The sequence below is a fragment of the Carassius auratus genome, unplaced genomic scaffold, assembly GCF_003368295.1.
Source record: "Carassius auratus strain Wakin unplaced genomic scaffold, ASM336829v1 scaf_tig00017572, whole genome shotgun sequence".
Taxonomy (NCBI): Eukaryota; Metazoa; Chordata; class Actinopteri; order Cypriniformes; family Cyprinidae; genus Carassius; species Carassius auratus.
Window position 1 is genome coordinate 73,340 of NW_020524797.1, and position 26,741 is coordinate 100,080.

The 26,741-nt window shown below is 35.5% G+C and overlaps 2 protein-coding genes across 4 annotated transcripts in view; both read left to right on the plus strand.

Annotated features, from left to right (window-relative positions):
- Positions 1-13,447, plus strand: part of LOC113075728 (electrogenic sodium bicarbonate cotransporter 1-like) — a 43,351-nt gene extending 29,904 nt beyond the window's left edge. For 2 of the 3 annotated variants that reach the window (XM_026248419.1, XM_026248421.1), the window contains 14 exons: positions 524-792; positions 1,616-1,674; positions 1,849-2,037; positions 3,747-3,860; positions 4,513-4,674; positions 4,839-5,017; positions 5,686-5,758; positions 7,356-7,424; positions 7,979-8,086; positions 8,197-8,262; positions 9,634-9,795; positions 9,878-9,971; positions 11,154-11,221; positions 11,455-13,447. In XM_026248419.1, the coding sequence (XP_026104204.1) occupies positions 524-792; positions 1,616-1,674; positions 1,849-2,037; positions 3,747-3,860; positions 4,513-4,674; positions 4,839-5,017; positions 5,686-5,758; positions 7,356-7,424; positions 7,979-8,086; positions 8,197-8,262; positions 9,634-9,795; positions 9,878-9,971; positions 11,154-11,185 (1,576 nt within the window). In that variant the 3' untranslated portion in view covers positions 11,186-11,221; positions 11,455-13,447. The remainder of the gene's footprint in view (positions 1-523; positions 793-1,615; positions 1,675-1,848; positions 2,038-3,746; positions 3,861-4,512; positions 4,675-4,838; positions 5,018-5,685; positions 5,759-7,355; positions 7,425-7,978; positions 8,087-8,196; positions 8,263-9,633; positions 9,796-9,877; positions 9,972-11,153; positions 11,222-11,454) is intronic. The other variant, XM_026248420.1, reaches the window with a different exon arrangement.
- Positions 13,448-15,529: 2,082 nt separating this feature from the next.
- On the plus strand, positions 15,530-26,484 carry LOC113075730 (folylpolyglutamate synthase, mitochondrial-like; the record flags this gene model as incomplete). The annotated part of the gene is made up of 14 exons (XM_026248422.1): positions 15,530-16,097; positions 18,116-18,244; positions 18,991-19,044; positions 19,126-19,190; positions 19,619-19,733; positions 22,979-23,056; positions 23,286-23,347; positions 24,233-24,335; positions 24,418-24,495; positions 24,576-24,720; positions 24,796-24,876; positions 25,144-25,294; positions 26,120-26,195; positions 26,298-26,484. Coding segments are annotated over exons 1-14 (1,471 nt in total), but the record flags the coding sequence as incomplete, so codon positions are not given.
- Positions 26,485-26,741: the final 257 nt, after the last annotated feature.

A 26,741-nucleotide genomic window follows, 5' to 3' on the forward strand; every position in this document is an offset into this window, starting at 1 on the left:
ATTAAATTTAATTAAAATAAGTAAAAATACTAAATAAATAAATACACACACACACACATATACACACACACACTATGTGTATAATTCTTAGAATAACACATTGTATATATATTTAATTCTTACAAATATTCATATTTAAAGTATGCATATATTAGTGTTATTTAAATATATGCAATATTTAAAATGTAATTAAAAATGTAAATATATATATTTTATAATAGATATATTTTAATGAGTTGGGAGATTTAAAAAGGAGTTTAAAAATTGCTTTCAGTTTAGAGCATTGCATTATGGGATTAGTGGCACATAAATGCTCTGGCTATGTATTAAATATTTTGAATAAAAGAGAAGCCCATCCAGGTGATCCATGCAAAAAGACAAAAATGTACATACCCAGTATGCATAATGCATGCAAATCTGTTTCAGAACCAGAGGAGAGTATTTCAAACACATTGCTAATCTTTTCTCTTCTCATCCTCTGATTGGTTGATTGTTTTCCTGTCTGTGTTTTTGATTGGTTCAGGGATAATGATTTCGACTATCTGGAGTTCCGGCTGTGGATCGGTCTGTGGTCTGCTTTCTTGTGTCTGGTGCTGGTGGCCACAGACGCCAGTTTCCTGGTGCAGTACTTCACGCGCTTCACAGAGGAAGGGTTTTCTGCTCTCATCAGCTTCATCTTCATCTACGACGCCTTTAAGAAGATGCTCAAACTGGCTCACCATCATCCAATCAACTCCGACTTCAGCATGGACCTGGTCACACAGTACGGATGCCACTGCACCCCTCCGGACGGTGAGACACTGATCGCTCAGAGAGAAAGTGTGTGTGCATGAGACTGAGACCAAACACTAAAATAATCAGAATTGAGCTTATCATTTACATTTTTATTAAAGTTATTATTATTAATAATATAATAATGATATATTTACATCATTGCTTGTTTTCAGAGAAATTATATTAATATTTAAAAGTTTTTTTTTATTGAATTTTTTACATTTTCTATTTTTCTCTCAATTATGCAGAGGATTTCAGTTATTTTAGCCTTTTTTTTTTACATTTCTTTCATAATTTTTTTTTTAGCAATGATGTGATTTTTGTGAATTTTTCTACATGCTATTTATTTATTTTTATATTTTTGTAATAATAATTATAATAATAAAGAAACATAAATAAATGTTTTCAAAGAAACAGAGAAATATCTTTTTTACTCTATTAACAAATGGTTATTTTTTATTATATTTTATAATTTACATTTTTTTATTATTATACATGCTTTTTTCTTTCTTTCTTTCTTTCTTTCTTTCTTATTGTCTCATTAATTATTGTATTTTTATAAATATAATAAAATATAATAAAATACATATTAACATTGAAACTTGTTTTCAGAGAAAATATTATAATATTTAATCTTTAAATAATTTAATTTTTTTTACCCTATTGACAAACTGTTACTTTGAATTTTAGACATTTTCTTTTTGTTTTGCACACGACTTGTATATGTTTATTAGAAATCATGAAAAAATACTGATCAAGAAAATGAGTGAGAGAGAAACTGACATTCAACATCAGGTTTAAAATAAAACTTATCTTATATTTTGTGTCTTTGATTCAAAAGGCAACATTTCAGCTGAGTATATGGAGAAAATGGAGGCTCTGATGAACAGCACTGGACAGGTTTGTGTTGATCATTATTCGATTATTACAATACTCACAAAGCATCAGTACATTTAGATCAGTCAAAAGAATGGCCAGTTACTGCACAGATACAACACATATGATATTAAAACCGACTGAACAGTTTTTTGTTGATATGAATGAGCACATTTGTTGATGTTTGTGTCTGCGCAGCACCATCTGAACGCGACCTGGGCCTCTCTGACTCGCTCCGAGTGTTTGGAGTGGGGCGGTCAGCTGCTGGGACCGGCGTGTCAATTCGTCCCTGATATCACACTGATGTCCTTCATCCTGTTCTTCGGCACATACACCTGCTCCATGGGTCTGAAGAAGTTCAAAACCAGCCAGTTTTTCCCAACTACGGTACACAAACACACACACGTCATCAGCACTCATTAATGAGGATCTAAATTGGCTTATGCTTTACTCATGAGGATATTCCTCCTCACAGGACTAGGAAACCCTACACACACCCACACCCACACTCACACACACACACACATACATACACAGAGAGACTTTAAGCTTCGATCTGAAACTCATTGCTTCTGAATTAAAGCTGTATTTTGGTTTGGCAGCTGTAATGGAAAATAGTCCATCACTGATCCGTCCAAAAATGCTGTAGCATATTACCAATCTGCACTCATTAAAACATCATAAATCTCTGTTAATCTCCACTAATTAGAGATTAGATTTAAAGATTATAGTTTTCACTTTCGATTCTGGTATTTATAGTGTATTTTAGTCAATGATCTGTGATGTTTTTGATGATTTAGTATTAAATTTATTAATGCAACATACAGTTTACTTATGAACTTTTTTATTGTTGAGTTTAGTTGAGTTGAGTTTATTTCAGTTGTTGAGTTGAGTTTAGTTGAGTTAAATTGAGTTGAGTTGATTTGAGTTGAGTTTAGTTGATTTGAGCTGAGTTTATTTGAGTAGAGTTGATTTCAGTTGTTGAGTTTGAGTTGAGTTTAGTTGAGTTCAATTGAGTTGAGTTGATTTGAGTTTAATTTATTTTAGTTCAGTTGATTTCATTTGCTGAGTTTGAGTTGAGTTGATTTCAGTTGTTGAGTTTGAGCTGCGTTGATTTGAGTTTAGTTGATTTGAGTTCAGTTGATTTCAATTGTTGAGTTTGAGTTATTTTGAGTTGAGTTTATTTGAGTTGCTGAGTTTATTTGAGTTGAGTTCAATTGATTTAAGTTGAGTTTAGTTGAGTTAAGTTCAACTGAGTTGAGTTTATTTGAGTTGAGTTGATTTCAGTTCAGTTGATTTCAGTTGTTGAGTTTGAGTTCAGTTGATTTGAGTTGAGTTTGAGTTGTTGAGTTTAGTTGATTTGATTTGAGTTGATTTGAATTGAGTTAAGTTGATTTGAGTTGTTGAGTTTATCTGAGACTATTTAAGTTGAGTTTAGTTGAGTTGAGTTTATTTCAGTTGTTGAGTTGAGTTGAGTTGCGTTTATATGAGTTGAGTTGAGTTGAGTTGATTTGAGTTGAGTTGAGTTGATTTGAGTTCAGTTGAGTTGATTTGAGTTCAGTAGATTTAAGTTGTTGAGTTTGAGTTCAGTAGATTTAAGTTGTTGAGTTTGAATTCAGTAGATTTAAGTTGTTGAGTTTGAGTTGAGTTGATTTAAGTTGATTTCAGTTGTTGAGTTTGAATTATTTTGATTTGATTTGATTTGATTTGAGCTTATTTGAGTTGTTGAGTTGAGTCTAATTGATTTTTAGTTGAGTTGAGTTGAGTTGATTTAAGATCAAGTGTTGTCCTGTTTTTACATTAAATATCTTGTTTTGCAAGGCTTTTTACAAAAAAAGAAAAATGTGAAAGAAATTGAGACTGCATCTAAAAAGTTCCACTTTCCCTTTATGCGTTTATTTTATAAATTATAACATAAAATTCTTATGCTGAAAACAACACAAAATACTAATAAAAATGTATAAATGTATTTCTAAAAAATTATTAAATAAACTAAATAAAATATGCTGAAAAAGCCCCATGATATTTGACATCATCTGAACTGTTTGAACTGTCCATGTGAAGTCATATGCTGAATAGTTGTTTATATTTTACAGGTCCGCAAAATGATCAGTGACTTCGCCATTATTCTGGCCATTTTGATCTTCTGTGTTGTGGATGCGCTGGTCGGTGTGGATACACCCAAACTAATAGTGCCAAGTGAATTCAAGGTGTGTGTGTGTGTTGAATGTGTGTCTTTGTGAGGGCACTTCTATGTTACAGTAATCCTTTAATAATCATAAACCACTCACTGAATGTGTGCGCGTGTGTGTGTGTGTGCATGTGTGTGTGTGCATGTGTGTGCATGTGTTTGCATGTGTGTGCGTGTGTGCGTGTGTGTGTGTGTGTGTGTGTGTGTGTGTGTGTGTGTGTGTCACAAACAGACACAAGTCTACATGTACATCATGTGAGAATCCAGTGCTTGTATTGTTACTGCAAAATCTTTATTGGCACAAGCTGAATCAATATAACTTTCGTTAGTAATGCTAACAAACCATAATACATGATATAATATAGCAGATCAATAGATAATTTAGTTTCAAATATAATTATGATGCTCAAATTTCTATTTAAATGTAGATACTATAACTATATAATATGCATAAAGTATATAATCCTTGCTAATGAGAATGATTATAAAGTGATTTATTCATTTGCTAAATTAATAAATGTAAATATATTAGGGGTGCAACGATACAACTGACTCACAATGCAGTTTATGTTTAGGGAAAAAACTATAATGCCAAATAAAAATAATGAAAATAAGAACTTTTCAGTTTATTTCAATTTCTAATTATCCTGTATTTTTTCTGCCCTAAATAGCCGACGAGTCCAAATCGTGGTTGGTTTGTTCCTCCGTTTGGAGGAAACCCGTGGTGGGTTTACCTGGCCTCGTTCTTACCTGCTCTTCTGGTCACCATCCTCGTCTTCATGGACCAGCAGATCACGGCGGTCATCGTCAACCGCAAGGAGCACAAGCTGAAGGTACAAACGGCTGATGTGATGTTACACAGACTCTGCTGTGGAGTTTAATGAGGGATTACACGGCTGCACGCTTCAGTGGAGACGGGATTCAGATCTGTGCTTAATATGGAGAACTGATCATTCACTTCAGGTAACGGGTGTTGTTTTTCTCCCTCTGAGCGCAGAAGGGAGCCGGGTATCACCTGGACCTGTTCTGGGTCGCCATTCTCTTGATCGTGTGTTCGTTCATGGGTCTGCCGTGGTACGTGGCAGCAACCGTCATCTCCATCGCACACATAGACTCCATCAAGATGGAAACTGAGACCTCCGCACCCGGGGAACAGCCCAAATTCCTTGGAGTCAGGTGAGGGGAAAAGTCCAAATGCATTGAAATCTTGAGGACAACCTAGTTAAAGTAACTCTCTCCACATTTTATTTTTATATTGAAAAAACGTGATTACAGCATCAAGAGGTTTGGCCGTCCTCACTAAAAAAACAACCAATTAAACAATTTTAATATGCCGTTATATGAAACAGCATTTTTGTCCAATGAGATCTCACTGTGGGCGGGGCTATGCAGCATAGTGTCAATAAATAAAACATCCACAACCAGCATAATGTGGAAAAGTCGACCTGTATGGAATTTTTTTTAATTATATTTTTTATATAGAACGTGGATGATATAGATCAGGGAACGTCAAATCTGGCCCACGAGATCCACTTTCCTGCAGAGTTTAGCTCTTACCCTAATCAAACGCACCTGAGAATGCTAATCAGTGTCTTCAGGATCATTAGAAAATCACAGGTAGGTGAGTTTGACCAGGGTTGGAGCTAAACTCTGCAGCGCATTGACCCTCCACGACAAGATTTGAGGAACCCTGATATAGATTAAATAATGCATAAATCAGGGTTATTATAGTTAACTAAAACTAAAAGCATAAGAATGCATATTTGTTCATGTTAACATGTGTTTTGAATCAGTTCACACAGGAGTGTGGCTCATGCTTGTTTTCTTGATTGTTTCTGATGCAGGGAGCAGAGAGTCACAGGAACAATGGTGTTTATTTTGACGGGTCTGTCCGTCCTCATGGCCCCCATTCTGAAGGTTTGAGCTTTCATATTTATTAAACTCGCTCTATACTCTCTTTTTGCCTATTAAAACGTATCTTTCTCCGGGAGAATAAGAGGGAATGTTAAAGAGGGTTGTAATGTTTTTATAATTCATGTGTGTTTGCTTTGAGTTCATGTGTTCTACTAAAAGTTGACATAATATGATTCTTTTTTTTTTTTGCACATAAACATATTTATCCATTGCTTTCTCTTCTGGGAAAACAGACCACAAATATGTATGACTCATGACTCTGGCTTGTCACATAGCCGGATCATAATTCATATCTGTGATGCAAACAGATGAGTATTTAAGAAAATATCAGTTGTGTCTACAAAATATTTCTGAGGATATTTTAAGCAATTCTAGTTTTTTTTTTCTTAAGTGAATTTAAATAGGGTCTATAAATATATAATAATTTAGGGCTTATATTTATTCAGCCCTGTATCCACAACTTCATTAAACTTGATAACTTAAAATCTTTTATGAAAAAAAGGTTAAAAGATATTATTGATAGGTACAGTGCTGTGATAATGTTTTTGCCCCCTTCCTGTTTTTTAATTTTATTTTTAATTTTCTTGCATGTTTGTGTGTGTGTGTGTGTGTGTGTGTGTATATATACATATGTATATAACAGATAACTCTGCTTTTAACAATTTAAAAACAATAATCATGTTTTTTCATTGTGCATTCCAATTAATCTGTCAAACTGCAGTTGGGTTATTTTGTTAAGATTAAAAATACCTATAAATACTGATAACTAACACAATAAAAACATAATAAAAATGAATAATTTTTGAAAATGTTAAACAACATTTATATAAATATTTATAATGTGCATTATTTATAAATGTTATCACAATAAATATAATATTTAATCAATGCTAATTATTTAATAAATTAATTTGTCTAAATATTTGCCAATATATTTCTAAATATTGATATTTTTATATATATATTTAATGTTTATAAAATGTTTATAAAGAAGTTAATTAAAATATGTAATTATTTATAATGTGCATTATTTATAAATATTTAGACATCAGTTCTTTATAAATGTGATCTTTATTGTGGTATTACTATCACTTTACATTGGTACTGGCACAGTTCTTTTTTCTGTAGGTTGGTTCCTCCTAGGCACCATGATATAATTGTGATTAACATTAAACTATGGTATAACCTGTTTTTATACAGTTTATGGGTATAACTGTATACTTTTTTTTAGCAGTTAGTGCGGTTACTGCCCCCTAATGGACATTTCCTTTGAAAAACATCACAGTTTGGTAAAGGATATTGATGTGTGAGTGGAAAAATCTCATACCAGGATGTAGAGACTTTCATTTCTGTGTGCTTTCTGTCACAACATAAATTCTTTTTTATTAAAAGCTGTTTGCATTGCTCAAATCTCCTCCTTTGGAGGATATAATGTTGACAAGGTTGGATTTGGGGTGTGCTTGGTGGATACTGCTTTTGTCTTTGTGTAACCTTTGATTCTGTATGTGTGTACAGTATTGTTCTGTGTGTTTGAAGACAAACTGAAGCGGTATTATTGATATAATACTGTAATACGGTGTATTTGGTTTGATCCCTGCAGTTCATCCCTATGCCCGTCCTGTACGGCGTGTTCCTCTACATGGGTGTTGCTTCTCTCAATGGTGTCCAGGTGAGTTCATGCATCTCAGTGTGTATCATGTTACTGTTCAACAGAAAGAGACCCTAATCTTCCTGACTACCTGATCTCCGCTGGAGCCTGGGAACCCGACCGATTCCAGAACATGATCTGAGTTCAGGAAAGTCGGGATAAATCAGGCGTATACAGGTGTAGAATGCCTGGACAAACCAAGAGCACTTCAGGACAGATTTGTGCATCAAAATGTCTTTAAATAATGGAGCTTGCTGTTAAACCATGATGCATAAGTCACCCGAACATGTAGTTTTAAATATATATATATATATATATATATATATATATTATATATATATATATATATATATATATATATATATATATATATATATATATATATATTATATTTTTATACACTTTTTTTATAGAATACATATATTGCATATTATATATTTAAATAAGATAATTTTAAATATTCATTTTTTGTTATGTTTAATTATAAAAAGAAAGTTTTTTTTTATCTGTGACAACAGGATATCTGCCTTTGAATAAACTGAATAATTATTTTTTGTGTGTGTGTGTGTCTGTAGTTTATGGATCGTCTCCAGCTCTTGTTGATGCCTGCAAAACACCAACCAGATCTGATCTACCTGAGACACGTACCACTCAGACGGGTTCACTTGTTCACCTTCATACAGGTGTGTGTGTGTGTGTGTGTGTGTGCGCTCACATGCTCAGCCTCTTACAGGGCTCAGATCTCTAGCTTCAGTGCTGTATATGCATGATGAATGTGTGTGTCTGTTCACAGGTGCTGTGTTTGGCTCTGCTGTGGGTGCTGAAGTCAACAGTAGCAGCCATCATATTTCCTGTGATGGTGAGTCAAAATACACTCAGTCTTACTGCACACAAAACTGGTTTATAATTTATACTTTTAGCATTAAAAGGCCTTTAGTATGAATTAGGTTGTGCTTAGCAAGTTTTTTTGTTATGCAATCTTTACTATTTTTTTTATGACATAAAAGTAATAACTTTTATATCTTTATTGGGGCCCGAGCACCGGTGGCTTAAACATGCTCAAAAACTCACAAAACTTTGCACACGTGGAAATTTACATCTGATATGGGTTTCAGAATACTGTGTGGCAAAATCGCTTGATAGCTCCACCTGTAAAATTTCAACGAAGTGCCCCTTGAGCACTCAGTACTCACATGCAACACACCAATAAAAAAAGTATCTTAGTTCAAAATCCAAAACCTAACAGGAAGTCCTGTGTTATTTGTGCAGTTTTTGCTATTTGTAGGCTTCGTACTTTCACAAACTTTAATCAGATCATCTTCAAATTTGCTGAGTGTAATCATAAGGCCTTTGCGATGCTAAATTGTGAAGATCTTGAGTTTTCGTCAAAGGGCTTGTCCCTAGCGGCCTGATAAGATTTGAATTTTCACCTTGACAGAGGAAGTTGCTGTTACTCAAACATACAATATCCACTCTGCCACAAATTTCACATGTTTGATATGCGTTCTGGCCCTAACATGTCCATGCCCATTTTCAGTTATAGTCATAGCGCCACCTGCTGGCAACATGGACGTGACATATTTAACACTGTTATGGACTCCTTACAACAAGTGTCAGCAAGTGTTAAATAGGCCGTCAACATGCTACAAATGAGCTAAAACATGCTAGCAACACTTAACTAAGTGCTAAAGCATGCCATTTATGCAATGCGACAGGAAGTTGCTGTAACTCAGGTAAACAATGTCAGACTTGCCCCAAACTTTACAAGTTTAATAACAGCCGTGCCCTGATCACATGTCAATGCACATATTCAGTTGTTATCATAGCGCCAACTGCTGGCAACAGGAAATTACTTGTTTTACACTAATTTAAACATGCAATGTCCAATATGCCCCTGACTCCATAAACTTCATGTATAGTGTAATACTTTATATAAATTTAATATTTTAAAGTGTTATAAAGATCAAATTTTTCTTTTTGACCACAAAATGTAAATATTTTTGCTCAGTTTGGGCCTTTGAATAAAACTGAGATGTTTTTTCTTCATCAAAACAAAGATCATCATATTCTCACTAAAGCATACAATATGAGCCTGATGCATCATATATAACAATCTCTTATTTTATCTTCTTAAAGTTTCTATACACTGTTCCATTTCCATAAATTAATACATTAACCCTATACAGGGTTAATCTACACACATCTGAGATCCCTTTCTGTTCTTTTCCAGATTCTTGCGTTGGTCGCGGTGAGAAAGGCCATGGATTATGTGTTCTCGCAGCACGATCTCGGTTACCTGGATGACGTCATGCCCGAGAAAGACAAAAAGAAGAAAGAGGATGATAAAAAGAAGAAGAAAAAGAAAGGCAGCATCGACAGCGACATGAACGACGTGAGTCTCTCTCAGTGTTTGACAGAAACGAGTGCTTCAGTAAAGCTGCAGTGGTAAGAATGTCCCACCCCTGCGTTTACAGTCGGATTTTCCAGCCAATGAGAACATTCCCAGCATAAAGATCTCCATGGAGGCCATGGAACAGGAGCCAGTGCTGGGGGAGAAACCCTCAGACCGTGAGTAAACACGCAGGGGCTCCAGCCGTCACTCTGTCCTCTTACTAACAATTCAATAATGGCCTCTCCCTCGATCCTCTCTTCCGGCTGTCGTCACACGCTCCTCCAGAAAACAGCTCTGAATCCCGTCTCTCTCTTTGTTTATGCTGTTGCTTGGTTTCCTGGTCTGTGTGGATCAATAACAGATAACACACGCTTAATCACTGTGTATTAATAAAGTCAACATGCAATCAAATTGACCTTATTTACTTTTCTAATTCATGTTCCTGGTCTTTTTTGTGCGTGAATCATTGCAAATGTTTGTCTTTTAGTGAAATAACTGGATCCGCCTTTAAAACCAATTCCCTTTTTGCACTTATTTCTCAATCTCACCAAGCACCTGGATATATTTTGCTCTATAGAGATGGGAATTATGTGGAATTTAACGATTAATGATTTCAGGTCCGTGACGGATTCACTGACTATCTCTTTTGTTAATTATTATGGGAGAAACAATGCACATTGTTTAAAAACCAATTCCTATCCACGACGCCCCTTGTGTAGTAATTTGTTTTACAAAATTAATTTTTTTTATTCTTCAAAAAGTATATAATTGCTGTTCTTTTGAACTTGCTATTTATCAAAGAATCCTAAAAAAAAAATTATTAGTTTCCACAAAAATATGAAGCAGTTTTCAACATTGATAATATTAATAAATGTTTCTTGAGCAGCAAATCAGCTTATAGAATGATTTCTGAAGCATCACTGGAGAAATGATGCTGAAAATTCAGCTTTGATCACAGAAATAAATGACATTTTTACATATATTCAAATAGAAAACCGTTATTTTAAATTATAAAAATATTGCACAATATTGCTGATTTTTACTGTATTTTTTTTATTTATATATAAATGCAGCCTTGGTGAGCAGAAGAGATTCTTTCAAAAACATGAAAAAAATATACCATATCCTGTTTTATTTGCAAGTGTCAGATTCTGGAAGTAAACTGGGTTGCAAAAACAGTCTCATGTTGATTTTAACCTGCATTTCCTGTTCTTTACTACCTCTTTTAATTCTAACCACTAACCAATCAAGTCTTCTTTTCAGCTGCATCATAACACCTTCATGTTAGCCCTCTATGATTTGACAATCTGCCATGTGAATGTATGTATATTAACAGCACATGTGTTTGTTTCTCAAAGGAAAGCCCATGTCCCTCCTCACTCCCTACTGATGGAAAGCACTTTTTCCTTTCCAAGACTGTGTCAAGGTAAATGAGCTTGTGTGCACATGCATGTCTATAATTATCCAGCTTAGATCAACATGAAGTGCATGCTGGATCAGGCATGTGCTTAGTGCTGGTCAAGCTGTTGGAACCATGCTAATTTTAGTCTTAATTTAGGTAAATTCACTGTAATGCATTGGCAGACCAATCGGTTAGCATTATAATGCTGTGTGTTTTTGTAATCATATCTAACAGCTCTCTCTTTCACTTTCTCCTAGTCAGGATTTAAACCCCTTTAAGAATATGGTGCCTCAGATAAGAGTCGATTTGGACCCCGAGAACAACAAATTCTTCTGGAAAACTCCAGCCTCCGAAACGTCTCTTTAAACACTCCTGAAACACTTTCACAAATACACTTTTAGGTCCAGAGGATTTTTGGTCAGTCAGCAAAAGAAAAAACTTTGCTAGAATGTTTCTTTTTAAAGTCCAACAAAAAAAAAAGACGAATGTTATTTCTACACTACAACCAATAGCTCCACAAACACAAACTCTTTACCAAAGAATTTTTTAAAACTTGCTTTAATATTTTCGCTCCTTTTGTATGTCCTTCTGACGTTTTGGTAGCATTACTGTTGGAAAGTTGAAAAAAAGTATTTTTAGGTTCTGGGTCCAGACTGATTTTTTTTTTTTTTTTTTTTTTTTTTTTTACAATTTTTAAACTTTTATAACGTTATTATTTTTTTAAACAAGAAGCATGCCAGAATCATGTTATAATCAGTCTTAATAATGTAGAAAATATTGAAATAAGAAATTTGAGGTTTGAGTTTTCTATTAAATTACTGCACTTCATTCAAATGAGCATATTAGATCAAATTTTCAAAAAAATATAAATGAACAAATTCACTTTTCTATGGAAGTCACAGAATACGAAAATAAAAAATGGTAATTGTTAATTATTTCTCAATTCTTTTCTTTTTTTCATAGATCACAATTCCGAATGTTATTCTTAGAATTCTGAGTTTTTATCTGACAATTCTGAGAATTTTTTTTTAAATTGCAGAATTGCAAGAACAAATTAGAATTGTGAGATAAAAGGCCACAATTACCAGTTGTGTAAACAGGCTTAAATAGTTTTTGTTGATGCTTTTATTATGTTTTATTTTCCCTCCGAAAACTCAAACCTTTAGTCTTTTAGAAGTGTATTTAAGCGTATATTATTACTAAACCACAATGGTGGCTGTAACTATTCATCCCAATAAGGGAAACTGCAGTTTTAAAGAATTTTTTTTCTCCTGTTCTTCTAAAGACACTTAAAGTGGGAAACACTCATGAAGACAATGAATATGATGTTCTAGTTCTACCTCTTATAATGGACTGTAGGTGCCAGGCACTCTGTGTTTGAGTGAAGCATTTCTCTATGCAGCATGGAGCGGATGTCGACGGCAATCTTAAAGTCACGTGACTGGAAGAGCGGGAACTGTGTTTGACGCCTCTTGACTAAAATCACACCTTTTGTGAAATCCAGATCTGTTCCTTTGATCATAAATGACAATCCATAACAGGGCGGATACTTTCAATGTGATTGCGTTCAATGTATTTACTATGAAGCAGATGATTTGTGGTGATTTTATTATCTGGATATTTTTATTGTACTTCTATTGTTTTCAAAAAAAGAAGCAATGCTGTAGATAGCGACGTCTTTTATACTGAGATGAAACGTTGAGGGGTGTAATGACTCAATAAATGAGATTTAATGTGGAACAGCTGCACCGAGTGACAGCAATATGCAATGTATGTGGGAACTTAAATACTGCCATTAGGACAGATCACTTTCTCTTATGATCAGCACAAGGATATTTCAGTCGGCAGATCTGATGTAGAATATTTTTTAAACATCACAACATATATATCTATCTATATATAAACTCCAAATCAGTGTTTGTACATAGATCTGTTTATCATCATCATCTCTGATCAATAATGTCTTCCATTTCTTTTGATTGAATTGCATTGCCTGTGCATTTTCAAGGACTGAACTGTTTTAGCCAGATGCATATAGTGTGAAATAAATCATTTCTTTTAGATGCAGTTTTTTTTAAACCTAAAATTGAGATGCATTTACTGTCCTTAATTCTCTTGTGGAAGCTGTCTTACTCTCTGATTATGACGCTACAGGCAATAATGAGATTAACAGTTGATCGCTGTTCTGTAAAAGGGAATCACTCTGTAGCACTGTGAGGCGATGGGCAAATTAAAGCAATTATTAAACCACTTTCTGGTCGTGTGATGCATTCAGATGAGCTTTTATGTGTTGGATGTATATTTCCCTACATAAATGTATTTTAAAACACTTATCCCCAACTACTTAACTAAAGGTAAAAATAAACCTTTCCGATTCTCTCTCTGAGGTCAAAAAGTGCTGCAGGCCAAAGCCAAACGGCTCTACATAACAAAACCTGAAATGGGAATCTGGGTCTAATCTGGATGAAAGCCCAGAGGCACTGTGTTCTAGTCCTTGTAATCTCTCATCTTCAAGTCATTCCTCAGAACTGGAATGATGTCCTTCTGAATACATAACACCGCTTTCTCATTTCATGCACTTTTCTGACCAAATCTTGACATCTATCCTCTTCGTAATCGTTTTACGCACATGTTGCACCGAGATAAACCGTGTTTACATGTGTCGGCAGAATGAGTGGTCATTATCTAAATTGCTCACCGCACAAGCATCTCCCAAGAAGATAACCAGAGCTGAAACTGGCATATTTTCCATTTCAGTAAATCAGGATCTCATCACGGGAATGGTTTTAGCGCGTAAGGAAGCTAAAAGGCCTTAATGTCATCACATGCTTAGACAACTTTAATACGGAGTGGTTAGTAGTTACTTTGATCATCTCCTGATGTGTGGCCTTTCTCACGGATTTCACCGTCTCTGTCGTGTGCTGGGATGTAAGCAGACGCACGTCTGCTCTGTTAACCCAAGGGTCACTGTATAGCAAAGAGTAAGACCTCTGGGATCGAGCCTCCAAATGAGCTTTTATATGTTGGATCAGTCATAGATTCTTCATTCCACATAATTGATGTAAAGACACTCTATTTTGTATTATTTAAAGGACAAAAACCTACAGATGCTTAGAGAAAATGCCTAATAGTGATTCCAACCCTAAACAAGGGCAGGTTTTTATGGCCTTATATTTATATGTATACATTTATTTTATTTACCAGTATTGACAACTATGCCACAAGACCGATGTTTATAAGTCCATTAAAAGTGAGAAATAATATTTCATTAGCTTTATAATTCACTTTTATTAGGTTCCTAACACCATTAAGACTTCACAAAACAGTAAAGTAGCTCTTTACCATAATTCAGCTCTCTAAAAAATATAGGCCATCAATCATCAGTAAGTCATGCAAAATATTTATTTCCATTTGCTATTAAAAATTAATGTAACAAATTTCAACTTTATTTTTGAAGTTATATGACATTTAACACGATATTTTTGTCAGTTTACTATATTTGAAGATTAAAAGAATGGTCAATTTGATCATATGTAGGCTATTTGAACGCTGTAAGAACAGTTTTGCAGCTCTAAATACAATTAGCAATGAAGTAGATTAATCCAGCCTAATTAAAATGTCATTTAAATGTTCTAAATTAATTTCACAAACAGTTAAAAATATTTTAAACAGCATTAGAATTTTAGTAGGGCCTATTTATGTGATGAACGACGGTCAATCGTGATGTGGGTCTTCAGGCATCAGAGGAGCATCCTCTGTCTTTTTGTGACATCTTCTGGCCATTTAGCAGAATTACAGGAAAGATTCTCAATCCTGCTTCAAATCATGCTTTTTTTTCAGTTCTCTCTCCAGAAGCAAAGCAGAGAACCCTGAGAGCCTTCATTTTACACTTTGCTTCCTGATTGTCAATATTATTATACATAAATGTTAATTAAATTTAATTGTGTCATAAGACATTTGCTAAAATGAAATGTGAATGTTTTTTTAATGCAATGAAACATTCAATTAGTTAAATTTAAAATTAAAAATAAATAAATAAATAAATGTATGCATTTAGCAGACGCTTTTATCCTAAACGACTTACAGTGCATTCAGGCAAAAAATTTTTACCTAACATAAAATAAATTTCCTTCCAGTCTGAATGTTTTAATATGTTGTGATAATTTCCTACATTATTATTGCTAAGGATAAATTAAATTACATTAAAAATAAACACAAAACTATAAAGCTCAATCAAACTTGATAGCTGAGTTGATTTATAAGTGACGCTTTTCTATCCAGCTCAGTCCAGTAGGTGGCGGTGTTGCGTCATTATAACTAAGAGCGCGCATGCGCAGTACGAGCTGTGCGCTGGCTCTTGCAGACAGCTGACACGCGAGAAGCATTTAGCAGCACTGCATGCATGGCAACCCAGAGAAATGCCGTTTTTTAACATGCACCTGTGCAGCGCGCCGTGTTTCTCTGAGGCCATTAACCCGCAGCCTGGTTGAAATAGTGCTCTGAATCGACAGCGAACTGGAAATGTCACGGAGACTCAACTAACCGCTCTGCAGCTTCTTGACTTTTTAAACCTCCTTGAATTACTCGAATCACAAATCATAGTTGAATTCTCTTTTTAATCGAATGCGCCAAATTGTTGTCACTCGCGCTGGCGATAGTAAACAGTACTGAAATATTTACGGGGAGAAGGAAGGAGGCGTGACAGGAAACCCCCCCAAATTAGGAGCTGCTTCCTGCTGTCTCTGGGTTCACCATGCTGCGCTTGATCCGCGTGCTTGAGCGTGTACGCGCGTGTAGCGAGGTTCCCGCGCGCAACCGACTCTGGACCAAAGTCACCGAGCTGTCAGTGAGACTCTCCAGCACCAAAGCTGCTCCGCGGCTCCGAAGAATGGACTACCAGGTAACGCAGACTTCGTCCTTATGTCAATGTGTGTACTGGATGTATGGAAATTATTACCAATAATTGTTGAGTTTGTGCGTTTTTGTTTGCACTTTTTGGGGGGCTCGTCTAAAATAGCGCGGTAAATCCAGCGCACGCGGCTGATCAGCCGTTAGTTTAAAATCAAAGGGCGGCAATTTTTTCCGCGTAATGAGCTCATGGCTAGAGTGAGTTCCATTGAAGTCAATACATATTCTTACGGCAAGCCGTATAGACATTTTTATTTACATTTACATTTGGTCTTTTAGCAGACGCTTTTATCCAAAGCGATTTACAAATGCGGACAATAGAAACAGTCAATAGAGCAATGATATATAAGTGCTACAACAAGTCTTAGTTAGCATAAACGCAGTACACATAGCAAGTGTTTTAAATAATTAAATAAATAAAAAGAAAACCGATAGAATAGAAAAAGAATAAAGCAAGCTAGAGTTTCCAGAGGTCTTTTTATAAATGTATAATCAATTAAAATAACGTAGATAGAATACAAAAATATTACAAAGGTTGTTAGTTATCTATAATAAACCTAGAAACAAAATTGTATTAGTATTTTTGCAATGCAACTTATTTCTTTGTTTCTAGTCACTGGTAACTACAAGCAACTGTTAACAAAACTTAAGTTGTTACAAATAAATTAATAGAAAGTTGTCGCTGTTTGGATAGCAAAGAAATTAGTACTAGGATTTAATTAATTAGCCTTGCAGTTATTTCTCAATTGGATTATTTACTAATGTTTTACAAGAATTAACACAAAAATAGAGACTAGTAATAGCAATGGCTGTCAAAACGGCTTGCCATATATTCTGCTTACTTTCATAAAGCCATGTGCTCAGGCAGCCATAACTGAGGATTAACTTATGTGTGTGTAGAAAAGATCCAGTTATGGTCGTTATTGAGACTCTTGTATCTCTTATGTTTGTTTATCAGAGAATTAGGTGAAGATTGATACAGTAGATGTAAAATCTGACGTGTAAAATTATTAGTCAATGTCACAAAAAGATTTATTGGTAGAATTGTTGAATATTGACAAAATGCTGAATTTATTCCTTTATGGTTAAAACTGTAGGACATTATATTGATTATTATATTTGAAATATAGGACATGAAGAGAAATCAAAAAGACAGTAAAATAACAATTACTGAATGCTTTGCTTATATATATATTATGTAATATGTACATGGTATAGTAGTAGAATAGTATGCTTTTTTTTAAGAACATGAAAGTTTTGTAATTAGTGCTGTCAAAGATTAAGCAAATCCAAAATAAGTGTTAGTTTAAATAATATATGTACCCGTACTGTCTACATTTATTATGTTTTAAAAATATACATGCATGTATATATTTAAGAAAATATTTTGTTTATATATTAAATATATGTATACATAACAATTTATATGAATATAAATATAAACATGTAAATGCATGTAAATATTTTCAAAATATATCCTGAACATGTATTTATTTATAAGTACGAGATAAATATACACAGTACACCCACATATTATGTAAACAAAAGCTTTTATTGTGGATGTGATTAATTGTTTTTCAGCACTAATTGTAATATTCACGTTTATTAAACTACTTGCATATGTCACTAGTCAAGGATGTTTTATTTTGTTAATATATGCGACCAACCAACCAAAACATTCAGTAAGAAAAACATTAGGGTTTCATTTGACAGTTGTAATTTGATTGTACTTTATAAACCAGATGTCCTGGCTAAACATTGACTTACTGTTATGAAAGAGTTCAGAAGTTCAGTTTTTGTTAGTAAAGCAAGAGTAAAGCCTCATTCCGTAGAGGCTAAAGCTTCGCATGGACATCTGGCTATCCTCTGAATATTAGCTCAAAATGACACTTGTATAACAATTTGTAAATCTGGATTGGATGTAAACATGAGAGTTTTGTGAGCTCCAGAGCTGTTGTCTGAGATGGCATGAAATCTTTGAGATCCTGTAGCATTATGAATGTGTTTCAGGATGCGGTTTGCACCCTCAACACCCTCCAGACGAACGCCAGCTCGCTGGAGCAGGTGAAGAGAGAGAGAGGTCATCCTCAGCTCCAGCTGCAGGCCATGAGAGGCTTCCTCCAGCGGGCAGGACTTAAGGTATCAGCTTCACAGCACTAAAACACTCCTGATTGGAGTGAATGGTATCGCCCACATCCTTATATGACTGTAGGAGTGCTTTTATATCACACTCCATTAATGATATTTGTGCATCATTAATCCTTGACTGATTAAGAGATTTAATTGACAGTTTAGTGAGCGAATAATATACAATTTCTGTGAATTAAGACAACGTTGTTAAAAAATCATTTAAATATCAGCGTTAAATGCATCAATAAATGCCAGTGTGCATGCATGCATACATCAAATCTCTGTTAACATATGCTTTAGCCTTTGTGCATTTTTGTAACTAAGTGGGAATGCCTACATCCAGTGAATTGAATGATTTACCAATGAAGGGTATTTAATTTTATTTCATTTCTTTTATATTGCAACTTGACAGATTTTTTATAAATTGAGTAAGATGGCACATAAAAACACTTCACATTATTTAGCAATTAAATTAAAAACAAAAGACTCGTAAATATAAATGACACATTAATAAAACAGTATAATGCTTATAATTGTAAAACTATTATAAAATACATTTAAAGCCATTATAGTCAATATCTGCTTAACTGTGACCGCTCATTGGAAGCCAAAAACAACTAAACTCTGCTTCATATCATGAAAACAAATTCTTGCACATCTTTACTTGTTAAAACATGTTCACATCCATATTTTAATTGTAATATGTTTTCTAAATAACCATTCACAATGCTCTGATGTGTCCTGTTTGTCCTCAGGTAGATGAACTTGATCGTCTAAATATTATTCATGTAACTGGAACGAAAGGAAAGGTAAACCTGTTCACCTTTCAGTAAAAATTTCCATCAGTTATAAAGTTCAATAAAATGATGAAAGTATATATGTTTTTTTAGGGTTCAACATGTGCCTTTACAGAACAGATTTTGAGAAACTATGGCTTCCGGACTGGATTCTACAGGTATTATAACCAGTCATAATACTTCAGTTTTTGGAGATAAACGTGTTTATAGTCATTCTTTAGTGATTGTGGGTGCAGCAGGGTTTTTAAATCTGTGTAAGTGTTGCGTAACTCCTCTGTTTATTCATGCATGCACATGTATGAACTTTGCTTGATCTGTCCACTCAAATAAACAAGTTCTTTGAGGAGAAAGTAAAGCTATGTGCCATGTCAGTATTACCGTGTGAATGACGTAATCAGTCTGTCCTAGGTTTTGTTGAACTTGAGCTCAAACTTAATGATTTACACTACATAATCATCAACTGTTGTTCACAGTGAAACCTTTAAGGCCTTAAACAAACACTGTAGTAAAGCCGTTACATTGACTGTGTTCTCTTTATTGTGGAGCTTGATTTGTGTGATGTTTGTTTTCTGCATTCTCTCTTTAGTTCACCTCATTTGGTGCAAGTGAGAGAGCGAATCAGAATCAACGGGCAGCCAATAGGAAAAGAGCTTTTCACCAAATACTTCTGGCAGGTGTATTGTCGACTGGAGGAGACAAAGGTGAGACGGACTGTGTTTTTAAGACGGTATGCAATGTAGGCACTCTCTAACATTCACCAATTAAACTTCTTCCTAAGTTGTTTATATCCCAGACAGTTTTTTGAAAACGAATGGTAAAAAACAGCTCAGTCATTAATTATGATTATGACAAAATCCTAAACATGTACCATATGATGATAGTATGAAATGTGTTAATACATGCAAATAAGAATATATTCATATCACAACCACTATTGTGATCTGCTAACCTCCACATATCAATAATTGCATGTAAAGTTTTATTAATGATTGTGATGCAAAAAAAAGAAAAAGAAGTGGTAGCATTTGTGAAGAAGTGGTAGCTTTAAACAATGATCTGGATCTTGAGTTTTAATGCTTTACAGGGCCTGAATTTCGTTTTTTAAACTGGGGGGGAATTCCCCCCTTACATGGGTCACATGGGGGGGATCTAAAGATTATGGGGGGGAGAATAACTTTTGATGCATCGGTCTAATTTAATCATGTTCATTTATTAATATCTACAGATTTGTATGCATGAATTGTGCATTTCCAGTTCTCAAATCAGTTAACAAAAAAAACAAAAAACAAAATAAACTTTATACAAAATACATCATGCTCTTCAAATTGACATTAAGACCTCTGTTTAAAATAGGCCTATGCTATATATTAATGTCTATTTCAGTTCATGTGTTTCAGTTCAGTTCAATTCTTTGCTTTTTTTTTTTTACTTTTGATATTGATATCGTAAATTGATATTAAGAACTCAGTTTAAACTATAAGTATTTGTCTTTCATACATTTCAGTTCTATTTCAGTCATTTTTTTTCCATTTCTTTTTTTCATGTGACTTATTCTAAGTTTCTCAACTGTCTCCTCATCTTCATTTCTTTCCATTTGATGATGGCTCTGTTGAAGTCAAACTGCTCAAGGGAAGGTCCAAGCTCTGAAATGATCATTAGATTTGTGAGACTTGTATTATTCAGTGAATTTCTGAGTTTAGTTTTGATCCTGTTTTGTGTGCTGAATCCACGTTCACACGACACACTCGCTACTGGTATGACCATGGCTGTCTGAATGAGTTTCTCCATTTCAGTGAAAACTTTTTTCTTTGGATCGTGATCTGCATCATCCGAACTTGTCTTTCGCTTCAGCCAACGGTCCATATTTAAACTACTACGCTAACCAAACAATTCATTGTCTGTGGCCGTGTTTGTGCGCGCGGGAAATATGCTGCGCATAATGAATAGAAAACAAGGGGAAACGCGCAGTCACATGCTCAAACAAGTGGAAAGCTCGGGCGCGCGCGGCGCAGTCTCATTTCCACAAGCGCTTGCACTCTCGTGGCGTCTGTCGTTGCCATGCAACCAACTGCGCTCTCCATGATGACAAGAAGGATCAGCAAAATGTTAATTGATTTCTAGCCCTTGCGTTAACTTTATTACTAGATATATTTATAGATATATTTATGGAGATGAAAAATAATAAAGGCGCCCTGTACAGCTATGATCAGCTGTTCGGCCGAGCATTCAATGTTGTGACGCTGTAAGCTGATCAGTTGGTTCGTTGCTGCCGCGCTCTATCACTCGCACACCATAAAGAGCAAAATGTTTTTTAATGTTTCAAGCGGATAATTTCTTCACAAGCAGCTCATTTTGACTCAAAATGTTAGAATGCTGCACCTACACTTAGGGGTGTGCCGGTTTCATAATTGGTGATGACGGTTATGACGTGAGTCAAATGTGACGGTTCATAACATAACCGTCGGGGGGTGGATGGGGGTTGTTCTTGGAGATAGCGGGTTAACTCCGTGTCAGCGTGCGCTCTGATCGGTAAAGAGGCAGAGATTTCAGACCTCCGTTTATTAAGGAGATCTGTCACAAAACTTCACAAAACACAAATCATCCGCGCCAACGTTTTTTGAGCAAATTTCAAAGCTGCACCCGCCCGCCATCCGATGCAATGCTTTGCTGATGCGAGCTGCAAAAAAGCCATTGCCATTTGCGCATTAGCTCCGCCCACTACCGGAGAAACTGGTATGTCTTCTGCTTGTTCGAAAATGAATATGAATAATTCTAAATTAACTCCATTATTTTGACAGTAGAAGACAACAAAGAATAGTTTACATATAGCGTGTTGTTTAAGCGTGGTAAGACTCTCGCTCTCTCTCTCTTTGCATGTGTGAGAAACAGCGCTATCAGTAAAGTGACGGTGAGTCATGCGCCTTCACAAAGAGTTAACAGAGCATCAAATACAGGTGTCACGGTTATCATTGTCTGCTATATTAGCTTTTTATTTATTAAAATACATGCAATTGGTTGATGAAACATTTATTACAATTAAGATAAGATTTGTACAAAACGAAATTCGTTTTTAAGAAAAGTTTTCTACAAAGCAAAATTTTATGAAGTGGTAAATATCATGTCTGACGATTTACAAAACTTCATTAAGTGGAAAAAACCATGTCTCCCAATATATTGCGCATCTTATGATCCTATCTAAAAAATGAAAATAATTTTTGCTAAAAAATGTTTGTAAAAAAATATTTTAATGACACGGTTTTGGCGGTTATAGAGTTCTAATGACGGTGTTCAACTATAACCGCCGGTCTCACGGTTATATACTAACCGTCACACCCCTACCTACACTTGATAGTGTGAGTAAGATCAGCACAACGCAGACCGCTGCATTGACAGCGTGAAACATGATCTGTCTACAGCAGCCAGAGCTCCGCCGTTTACTGTCTATGAGCTCAGCGCTGAGACAGAAAATGCCGGTCCAGCGCTGATTGAGGAATTAAATTCGAAAATAAAAGACAATTTGACATATTTTTTCTCGCATCTGTGAATTTATTTTTTAATCATTTGCTCTGAGATGAAGCAAATATATTTGTGCGGGAATTTCTCGCACTATAAAAGCTAACCTTGCGGGAATGGTTTAAATTATGCGCAATCCCCGCATTCCCGCACCGAAATTCAAGCCCTGCTTTAGTTCCTATGAACGCAGTGCATGTTTCCTGCTGGCTACTCTGTTACATTCGCATCTGTTCCATGTTAACTGTGTTAAGTGTAAATGCGAGGCGTCTGGTCATGTAATTGCATAATCACGACAGCGTGTCAATCATGTGAGGAAAGAACTGAGCCTAAAATGTCTCTTTGAAAATCTGCATTCATGTATCCTTTAAATGACAATGTACAAAGTGATTTTTAAAGGCTTTCTTTGCCATAACATTTGTGTTTAACTTTTCAGGATGCACATTGTGGCAGCATGCCTGCTTATTTCCGCTTTCTCACCATCTTGGCCTTTCACATCTTTCTACAGGAGAAGGTGAGCAACATTACTGAACTGTTTTATCTGTAATCATTTTATAACTAAAGTTGAGCCTGATCAACATATTTAATCGTGTTCGACTGCTGGCTTTTTATAACTCCGTTATCATCTTATCAGCGGTGTCAAAGTTGAATTATTTTGTCTCCGGGATCCTTGTCCTTTATTATAAATGCTTAAGGTTATTGTTCTTCACCTGAATTCTGTGTGCGTCTCTGTCTCTGTGCAGGTTGATTTGGCCGTCTTTGAGGTTGGGATCGGTGGAGCGTATGACTGCACTAATATCATCAGGTATCACAGCGCACTTCAGCTTTGTCTCTCTCTCTTCTGCTTCAGTGTAGCATGTCTTCGGCATTCTTCATGAATTTCATTGATCCTACCCTCAGTCCTAATCAGTCCTAATCAGTAATTGATCCTAATCAATAATGATCCTGACTGACAATAGAAACTGTGAAAATAAAGAAATCCTCTCTCTGCATTTTATGTGATCTTATGCTCAAGAACACCTAATAATGACAGCTTCTCTTTATTCAAAAACACCTTTGCTTTAGTTGCACACAGAATCTTTCTAAAACGTTAAAGGCATGACAATTTGCTGAACAGTGAGTCACCGTCCGAGACGTAGAAGGGTTTGTTTCTTTATAAGAACAGATTTAAATAAATTGAGCATTACATCACTTGCTCACCAGTGCAGTAAATAGGTGCCGTCAGAATGAGAGTCCAAACAGCTGATAAAAACATCACAATAATCCACACGACTCCAGTCCATCAGATAACATCTTGAATTGAAAAGCTGTGTTTTTAAGAAACAAATACATTCAAGCCTAATGCAAACCTGAAATACAGACCCAGTTCATACAAGTTGAATCATTTATGTAAGATCTTTCACATGTGTTTTTCCATTAGTGTGGTGATAATTTGTAATCATTAAAGGACTACAAAATGAATCCTACAAAACCTGTATTAATAACTGGAAGGTTGTGGAGGGTTGAAATTACACTGTTAAGGTGATGTGTATAATATTTAAGATTTTTCAAGATCACAACTATCCAGTTGGATTTTTTGTTGTTGTAACTTGATATTTTGTGATTGCTCTTGGTGCTGCTTATGGGACAGAAATGATATGCTTCATTATAAAAGTGATTGAGGTTTAATTTATTCAAATGTTTTTCCTAGGCGTCCCTGGGTGTGTGGCGTCTCCTCTTTAGGCATAGATCACACCAGCATACTGGGAGACACAATTGAGAAAATTGCCTGGCAGAAAGGAGGGATTTTTAAGGTGATTATTTGTGGCTCTTGTGTGAAAAAGAATCGAAAACTTTGCACGTACAGAGGATTTTAAGTGAATGTGTTTATTGCAGCCAGGAGTTCCTGCATTCACGGTCAAACAGCCTGATGGGCCGATGAAGGTGCTTCAAGAGAGAGCAGAAGAAATCGGGGTGAGAAACACAAACATGCACTAAAGTCACAATTCAGAATGCAGTTAATGTTCTCACATTGTTCTCTGTTTCTCTCTCAGTGTTCGTTATCAGTGTGTCCTGATCTGGAGGAGTATCAGAGCGAGGCTTCGCTCCGGTTGGGTTTAGCCGGTCATCATCAGCGCAGTAATGCTTCTCTGGCTCTACAGCTCTCTCACACCTGGCTGCAGAGACACTTCCTCACTGGTGCGTGTTTCTGACAGTTTGTGTGTTAGTTCACATACCTCTGATTGTGATTTTAATCAGCTGTTTGTTCCTCAGATCCTGTGTCATCATCTGCAGTGGAGTTCAGCGGTGTGAGTCCAGCTCAAGCCTTCCAGCCCAGTCCGGCAATGATAAAAGGTCTGGAAAAACACACCTAGTGAACTGCTTTGATGTGTGCTGCCTACATGGGCAGAAACGAGCAACAGACAGGGATGTTATTACTGCATTCTGTATTTCATGCAAATTTCCTTTTCAGATTTTTTAAAATGACCACTTTTGAGACTTGAGCTTGCAGCCTTTTGGTTACTTGTCCTGATGTTTAATCACTAAAATTACTAAATCACAGTCTTGGAAGCGTCAAAGTGCATTTAGCAGTTGTAGGTAATATATATGACGTTTTCACAGGTCTTGCGGAGACTGAGTGGCCTGGGCGCAATCAAACACTAAAACACGGTCCTGTGACGTATTTCCTGGATGGAGCTCATACCACACGCAGCATGCAGGCCTGTGTCCGCTGGTTCAGCGAGATCGCACCACAACATGAGAGAAATGCAGGGTGAGAAGGCCTTCCTCTTTTACTCAGACAGTGGATCATGGTGTTATTAAAGGAATAGTTCACCCCAAATTAAAATTCTGCCATTAATTATGCACCCTCGTGTCTTTCCAAACCCTTAAGACCTTCGTTCATCTTCAGAACGCAAATTAAGATATTTTTGATCAAATCCGAGAGCTCTCTGACCCTCACATACACAGCAAGGGAACTACCACGATCAAGGCACAGAAATATAGCAAGGACATCGGTAAAATAGTCCATTTGACATAAGATTTTTTTTTTTTTTGTCATTATTTTTGTTTTCTTTGTGCACAAAAAGTATTTTCATAGCTTCATAACATTACACTTGAACACTGATGTCACATGGACTATGTTAACAATGTCTTTACTACCATTCTGGTACGCAAACGTTTCAGTCGTGTTGCTGTCAGTGCAGGGTCAGAGAGCTCTTGGATTTAATTAAAAGTATATTAATATGTTTTTAGAAGATGGTACAACATGAAGGTGAGTAATTAATGTCAGAGTTTTTAATTTTTGGGTGAGCTATCCCTTTACCGCAAAGTCATGGGTTCCCTTCCCAGAGAAGCTGTGAACTGATAAAATACATGCATGCAATTAATACTGTGTAGGTCCTTTTTAGATAAAAGCATCTGCTTGATGCAACTGTGTAAATGTAAGTAAGAACCAAAACGATCTGTTTTCTAAAATATGATTGTAACTTTAAAACTGAAAGGTATAAACGCAAATCTAAAGAGGTTGTAGAAACTCGAGAATACAGACAGACAGTGTTTAATTTGTGTTGGTGTTTAATGCTCTGTGTGTTTGTAGGGGTTCAGTGGTGAGGGTGCTCTTATTCAACGCTACAGGAGAGAGAGACTGTGCTGCTATGCTCAAACTGCTCGTAGTGAGTTATTTCACAGTTTTGAATCATATTAATCTGCACTAAGCCAACCAGACTCATGTTTGTTTGTATTAATAGCATTCTAACGCTTGTTCTTTGTTGTAGCCCTGTCTTTTTGATTTCGCCGTGTTCTGTCCGACCATCACAGAAGCAATAGCGACCTGTAATGCAGGTAAGAGACGCTTCCCGCCGTCATCCTGTGTAAGAGATCCAGACGCAGAAGATGATATGAGATCTAGTCAATCAATAAGAGGTGAAGATAGATGTTTTGAGTGGTTCAGGACCAATCTTTGTGTGATCCCAGTTTTAAGATGTCTTAGTGTGCTGAACTTGGCAACATTTTATGGATAAGATTTAACTTTTAGAATGAAGATCAATGAAGGCTTTTTAGAGTTTGCCTTTATAGATGTATTGGCCAAAATATACTACAAAATCAGGCTATCCGGGAGAAGAATTGCAATGAGAGAGTATATATAAAAAAATTTATGTTATGTAATTTATATAATATATTTCATAAAATAAGATGCTTTTTATTTGAATTTAATTTAT